General features: G+C 68.1%; 4 protein-coding genes across 4 annotated transcripts in view; 2 read left to right on the top strand and 2 right to left on the bottom strand.

Annotated features, from left to right (window-relative positions):
- H696_03562 (hypothetical protein) overlaps nucleotides 1–1,256 on the bottom strand; it is a gene marked incomplete at its 5' end in the record, with an annotated part of 6,973 nt that extends 5,717 nt beyond the window's left edge. Inside the window, one exon of the mRNA XM_009497431.1 lies at nucleotides 163–1,256. Coding sequence (XP_009495706.1) covers nucleotides 163–1,256 — 1,094 coding nt within the window. The remainder of the gene's footprint in view (nucleotides 1–162) is intronic.
- Nucleotides 1,257–1,641: 385 nt separating this feature from the next.
- H696_03561 (hypothetical protein) lies at nucleotides 1,642–2,767 on the top strand. Its single transcript, XM_009497430.1, has 3 exons — nucleotides 1,642–2,112; nucleotides 2,241–2,310; nucleotides 2,394–2,767. The coding sequence occupies exons 1-3, from the start codon at nucleotides 1,760–1,762 to the stop codon at nucleotides 2,580–2,582; spliced, it is 612 nt and encodes a 203-aa protein (XP_009495705.1). The 5' UTR covers nucleotides 1,642–1,759; the 3' UTR covers nucleotides 2,583–2,767.
- Nucleotides 2,768–3,467: 700 nt separating this feature from the next.
- Nucleotides 3,468–4,061, top strand: H696_03560 (hypothetical protein; the record flags this gene model as incomplete). Its single annotated transcript, XM_009497429.1, has 1 exon — nucleotides 3,468–4,061. The coding sequence occupies one exon, from the start codon at nucleotides 3,468–3,470 to the stop codon at nucleotides 4,059–4,061; it is 594 nt and encodes a 197-aa protein (XP_009495704.1).
- Nucleotides 4,062–4,733: 672 nt separating this feature from the next.
- H696_03559 (V-type proton ATPase subunit D) lies at nucleotides 4,734–6,297 on the bottom strand (the record flags this gene model as incomplete). Its single annotated transcript, XM_009497428.1, has 5 exons — nucleotides 4,734–4,905; nucleotides 5,130–5,708; nucleotides 5,863–5,948; nucleotides 6,093–6,178; nucleotides 6,267–6,297. The coding sequence occupies 5 exons, from the start codon at nucleotides 6,295–6,297 to the stop codon at nucleotides 4,734–4,736; spliced, it is 954 nt and encodes a 317-aa protein (XP_009495703.1).
- Between the last annotated feature and the right edge of the window lie 26 nt (nucleotides 6,298–6,323).

Genomic DNA, 6,323 nt, shown 5'->3' with positions numbered 1-6,323 from the left:
CACAGAAATACACACACAGAAATACACACACAGAAATACACACACAGAAATACACACAAACGCACACCATCATCATCGGCGTCGTCCCGAGGAGCGAGGAGCGAGGGAAAGGGTCAGTCAAGAGCCCACAGCGCCGGGAACGACGGGGCCTCGAGCACGCACCCGATGGCGAAGACCGGCACGGCGAAGGGGGCCCAATCCGAGCAGATGGCCGCCACACCGCCGGAAGATCCGCCGACAGCGGCCCGTGGCCCGCGACCGCGGGCACCGCTGCCGCCCCCGCGCACGGTCGACCCGGAGGAGGCGCCGGCCGACGCCGGGCCCGTCGCCGCGCCGATCAATTGCAATCGCGACCAGTAGCCCGTCTGCTCGGACCCGCCGTGCGTCTGGGCCGGGAAGCGCGACTGCTCCAGCAATCGCCGAGCTGCCGGGTCGCTCGCCGGCCCGGCAGGCTGGACAAGGCTGTCAAGGAGGCCGGCCACTGGGTCCGGCCCGGCGGAAGCATCGCCCGATGGCAGGCGCCAAACCACCACCCGGCCCAGCCCATCGCCGGACACCACCCACGGCGAGTCGGCCGACGCGCTGACCGTAGTCACTGACGAGGGGGGCACCGTGCCGGCGGAGCGATTCCCGCGCGCCCGGCCGCCCGGCCCGCCGGCCGGCACAGCGGCCGTGCCCTCGGAAGACACCCCGCCGGAGTCCCCGTCGGCGGTGGACCCGGCCGATCGGTGCCCCGCATGGCGGGCCACCTGCCGGAGGACCCAGCGTGCGCCGCCGTGCGGGCCGCCGGCCGCGCCGCGAGCCACCTGGAACAGGGCCACCCGGTTGTCCGACAAGCCGGCCACCAGCCGCACCGCCGGCAGGGCGTCCTCCAGCAAGGCCCCCGGGCCCGCGGCCCCGGCCGCACTCTGGGCGAAGGCCACGGCCGTCACGCGGACGATCGATCGATTGGGCGCCCCGGCCGAGCCATTCATATTGTGCCAGGCCACCACGCGGAAGTCCGCCGGCGAGGGCCCCGAGGGGCACCCGCCACCGGTCGCCGGCGCCACCAGAACCACGGCATCCTTGCAAGCCAGCAGCACCAGCGGCAGGCGCGGGTGCACGGCCACCGCGCTGGAGGAGTGCCAGTTCGGCGAGGCCGGCAGGATGACGGCCGACGCACTGGCCGCCGGCCCGCACTCAGGCGCCAGAGCCCCGAGGCCCAGAGCCAGGGCCGACGCCTCGCCCGGCGCCGCCAGTTCGCCTGCGAGCGACATTCACACTGCTCGGGCTATGGAGGGAGGGAGGGAGAGAGGGAGGGAGGAAGGGATGGAGGGAGAAGGGGGGGGCGGGGGAGGCCAAGGTCGAGAGGCGAAAGGAACCCCGCACGGAAAGGGCAAAAGGGCACGCGAGGGAGGGGGGGGGGGGGGGGGGAAAAGCAGGCTGGGGGAAGGAAATGCACAAGGGTCTTTGTGGCGAAGGCGCCGCGATCTGCCCGCCTGCCGGACCGCGGTGGCCCATGAGCGCGGCCGTCTAGTCGCGATCCGCTGGCACCTGGGCCCGGTTCCCCCAGGCCCCGGGGCAGGCACACACACACATACACACATGTGCGATCTCGGTGCGGCCCGGATGCCGATCGTGCTCCGGCCTCAAGAGCCCGGCGGCCGCACGAGCCCGGCGGCCAGGCGCCGGGGTGAGGCCCATCCCCCTCGCCCTTCCTCCCCCTCCCAGCCCCGCCCACTCGCGCCCTGCCTCCTCGCCCACGCATCGCCGGCCTGCAATGATTCGCGCTATCAGCTCCGTCCGCCTGTATGCACAGCATGGCGTCCCACGCTTCGGGCCTCTTGCCGTGCGTATGCTCAGCTCGGCTCCGGGTGAGGGTGCCGCCGCTGCCGCCGCCGCCGCCGTCGCACCTCCCACTGCCCCGGCCGCCGATGCTGCCGCGCCCGTTGCCGATGTCGCTGCTCCAGCTGCCGCCGCCCCGGCGGTCGATGCTGCTGCCCCGGCCGCCCCGGCCGCCCCGGCCGCCCCGGCCCCCATCGGCATCGAGGATTTCGCCAAGGTGCAACTCCTATCAGCTCGGGTGCTGCAGGCCGAGCCGCACCCGAATGCCGATCGCCTCTACGTTCTGACGTGCGTTCAGGTCACCTGCCCTCCCTTGCCCGCCTGCTTCTCCCCCCTCCCCCCCCCGTGCCGCCTCCTGACACACGCGCATTGCCCCATGGGCATGGTTCCCCCTGCCACGCGGGTGCCCACGACAGCTTGGATGACGGGTCCGGCACCCCGCGCACCGTGTGCTCCGGCCTGCGCGAGTCCCACACCGCCGAGGAGGTACGCCAGCAGCCATGGCCCGCGGGCAATCCCCCCGTCGCCCTCTAACACCCACCCTCCCCTGGCCTCGCCATGCTGCTCAGCTCGTGGGCAAGAGCGTTGTCCTGGTGGCCAACCTCAAGCCCCGCAAGATGCGCGGCATCCAGTCCCACGGCATGGTGGTCGCTGGGGCCTTCAGCCAGCCCGCAGCTGACGGTGTGGACGCCGCCCCGGTCAGTCGAGTGGTTCTTCTTGACAGTGCTGGCCTCCCTCCCGGCACGCCGCTCTTCTAGACCGAGCTAGATTCGACTCCCGTAGAAAATGGCCGCCGGAGCGGCCCCTGAAGGAGGTGAGTCGACGCTCCCAAATAAATCACCCACACCCCCCAAAGGCCGCCGCCATCACGAAGGGCCCCTGTTCCCCGTGCTGTCGCCTCTGGCTTCGTTTCCCTCCTTTTCCCACCTTTTCTCCCCCCCCCCCCTTTCTTCCCCCCAAACACCACACGAAGCCGGGCGCGGTGCTGGTCATACCTCCAAGGAAGCCGGGAGATAGGGGATAGAACACGCACCAACAACAAATGGGCGGCTCAGGCGTCTGGCAACACACGCACGCATCCTGCCACTGAGTGAAAGAGACGCGGAGACGAGCAGGTGGGCCGGAAGAGTCCCGTTCCGGACACACGCACGCACAAATGAACACAGCATCTGTGCCCCGAATAAAGACGGAATAATATAAAAGCACACATTTGTCGCATCCCAGTCTGATAAGGCAGACATGGAGGCAGGTGCCAACGATCTGAACATGCTACACATGCAGATCCCGCCGCCCGACCCACGCGCACTCGGCCGGGTGCCCTGTGCTGCGGTCCGGCGGTCCCCCCCCCCCCGGCCCCCCCCAGCCCTTCGCTGGCTCCCTTCTCCACCATCCGGACCAGATCTCTCTCTTCGTGCGTGCGCCCCCTTGCGCGCACTGGCGTACCCTTCTGCAGGGGGGGGGCGTGTGGTCCTTTTTCGGACACCAGCTTGCACTACCCCCCCCTCGCCCGGCGCCTCAGCGCACTCTCCCCACCCAGCCCTCATTCCCCCCTTCTTACGCTCATTGCTCGCCAGCCCCCCCCCCCTGCATTCTCCCTCACTCCAGCTTTCGTCCCCCTCGCCGCCAGTCCACCGACAGATATCATGAGCACCGGTCGTGTCCATGACAGCCTGGAGTCGGCGCATGCCGAGCTGACTCGTAAGTCGCCGAACCTGGCGGCGGTCGTCGAGCACCAGCGCATCGCGCTGGATGCCCTGCGGGAAGCGCCGGCCTCAAGTTCGCGGGCCGGCTCTCACGCCGATCCCCTGGCCCCCGTGGCCGAGACCATTTACTCGGCGGTGCTGCAGCCGGGCGCCGCGGCCGACGGCCAGCCGATCCTCGACCGGAGCGCGCTGGAGATGACGCACTTGCTGCTGGCGCGAGAGGCCATCCAGGCGACGGGCGCCGACCTGGCGGCTCCCGGCGCCGCGGCCGCCACCACCGCCCCCGCCGAGGCGTCGGCCGGCGTGGAGGACTTCGACTCGGCGCACCTGGCCCTGCTTGCTGGGGACTTTGGGGCCGGGCTGACGCAGTTGCGCGAGCGAGGTGTCGGTGGCCAGCCGATTTCGACGCATGCGCAGGTGGCCATCCTGGCCGACTGTCTGTCCACCGCGGGGAGAGGCGTCTTCAATCCGGTGGCCGACCCGGCTTTGGGCGCCCTGCTGGTCGAGGATCTGGGCCGGCTTACGGCCGAGTAGTGGGGGCGTCCTTGCTTCGCGTCTGCCAGTGGCCGGGTCTCCCCCTCCTGCCGCCCTCCACTCGTTTCTCTCCCCCTCTCTCCCCCTCTTTCTGCCTCTCTGTGTGGGAACTTCTCTCTCCCTTCCCCCCCCCCCCCCGGCAAATGGAGATACATATCCCTCTCCTGGCGGTCGTGCATGCATGCATGCAGGGGTGAGGTCCCCCGTGACAAGGCCCGCGGACAGTGCGACGCCGCAGCGCGCACACGAGTGCCTTGGTAATAGAAAATGCCCCGCACATCGGAAGAGATGTTCTGTCTTTTGTAAATTGTATTATTAGAGGCGAGGGGAGGGAGGGGAGCACGCCCCTGACCTCCTCCGGGAGGGGAACAGAGGCGCTGATGTTACGCGCGCGCGCGCGCGCGTGTGTGTGTGTGTATGTGTGTTGGTGTGTGCGCCCGCACGCGCAAGCAGGGCCTTGGCCCGCCGCCTCCGCCCCCTCCCCGGCGCCAGATGTCGGAATCCCGCGCAAAGGGGGAAAGGGCGGTGGCGGGAGAGGGGAGGAGAAAAAGCCGGGGCATGAGGGGCACCACGGGCCAAGGCCGACGCAGTGGCCTCCGCCGGCTGGTTGCGTCCGTCCTTGCTCTGGGCCTGCGGGGCTTGCGGCGCGGCGTCGGCGAGGGAGAAAGAGACTTAGTTGAAGATGTTGATGTAGTGGTTGATCTTGTCGCGCTGGCTCTGGGCAATGCACTCGGCGATCCAGACGATGTTACGGATCTCCTGCTCCTTCAGGCGGACGAAGGCGTAGAAGGTGGCAAAGTGGAAATGCTGCTCGAAGCTGGACTTCAGGAGCTCAACCTCGTAACTGAAAAGGAGAGGCACGGGGGGGGGGGGGGACGGGCGGGCATGTGTGTGTTAGTAGGAAAGGGAGATTGGCTCGCGCGGGCCCTTTTTCTTTCGCCTCGCCCTCGCCTTTCTCTCCCTCTCGCATGCGCCCTCTAATGGTCGCAGGAGGAGACGGGGGCGGCCGGGACAGGGGAGGGAGGGAAGCGAAAAAAAAAAGAAGAAGAAGAGAGAGGGCAAACGCACGCGTAGAAGCACTCCTCCAGGGACTTGCCCTCGACCTCGGCGTCCTCAAAGGCGCGGCTGTACTCGGGGTACGGGCTGCAAGCGGCGGCGACACCCTCAACATCATCGGCGCGGGCCAGGCGGGCCAGGCCATCAGGGTGCAGCTGGCCAATGGTGGGGAACAGGCGAGAGCGCTCGTCCTTGGTCAGGTCGGTGCCGAAGGAGTTGATGGTGATGTTGATGGCACGGCGGTCGGCCTCGAAGGCCAGGAGCTTGCCCATGATCTCGGCGGTGGTGCCACCAAGGCGCTGGCAGTAGGCGTGGAAGTCCTCCAGGTAGGCCTTGTACAGGGTGTTACGGATGATCTCGATGTTCAGCTCGTCCAGGTCCGCCTCGCTGAGGGAGGCCGAGAAGTAGGGGGCCAGCGGGGTGTCGATGATGACCGAGTTGTACAGGTCGGCCGTGGTGGTGGCCACACAGAGGGAGGGCAGGGCCTCGAACATGCCCAGGGGGTGGCACTTCTCCAGGAGCTCGGAGGTGTCGCGCTCATGCAGGGTGCCGGTCAGGATGAGAACAATGTTGTCGATCATGTAGCCGTAGCTGTGTGTGTTGTGTGTGTTGTGTGTGTGTGTGTGTATGCCGGCCAAAGGGCAAGGGAGGGCAGGACGAGAGGCAGGGGGGTAGACAGGGGTCAGCGAGGAAGCCGCGACGGAGGACCGGCCGGAGCGAGGGGGGGACAGGAAAGAGGACGTACGTAATGTAGTCCAGGAACTTGGACAGGGGGGGAACAGCATTGGCACGGAGGTGGCGGAACTCGGCGACCATCTTCTCAGTGCATTTCTAGCCACAGGGAAGGGGAGGAGGTGTTGGGGGCACGTGTGAGCGTGGGGGGTGGAGGAAGGGGAAGGGAGTGTGTGTGTGTGTGTGTGTGTGTATGTGTGTGTGTGTGTGTGGACCGGGGGGCCGGCACGCGGGGAAAAGTACCTGGGAGATGGTGGTGGTGGCCAGGGGGGAGGGCTCGTTCTGGAGGAAGTTGCCGTAGTCCGAGCCAGAGAGGTGGAGCTTGAGATCTGCCACCGGCGGAGATGGAAAGCAGGAGGGTCAGTTTGGGCAGCTGGCAATGCGGCAGGCGGCCGGCGAGGGGGCAAGGAGGCGCACCATCCAGGGTCTCGCACTGGGCCAGGTTCATGTAGTCCGAGTGGCGGAGGATACCGA

This window comes from Fonticula alba (genome assembly GCF_000388065.1).
Source record: "Fonticula alba strain ATCC 38817 unplaced genomic scaffold supercont2.5, whole genome shotgun sequence".
Taxonomy (NCBI): Eukaryota; order Rotosphaerida; family Fonticulaceae; genus Fonticula; species Fonticula alba.
Note: the sequence above shows the minus strand (reverse complement) of the source record. Positions and strands in the feature narration are given on the sequence as shown.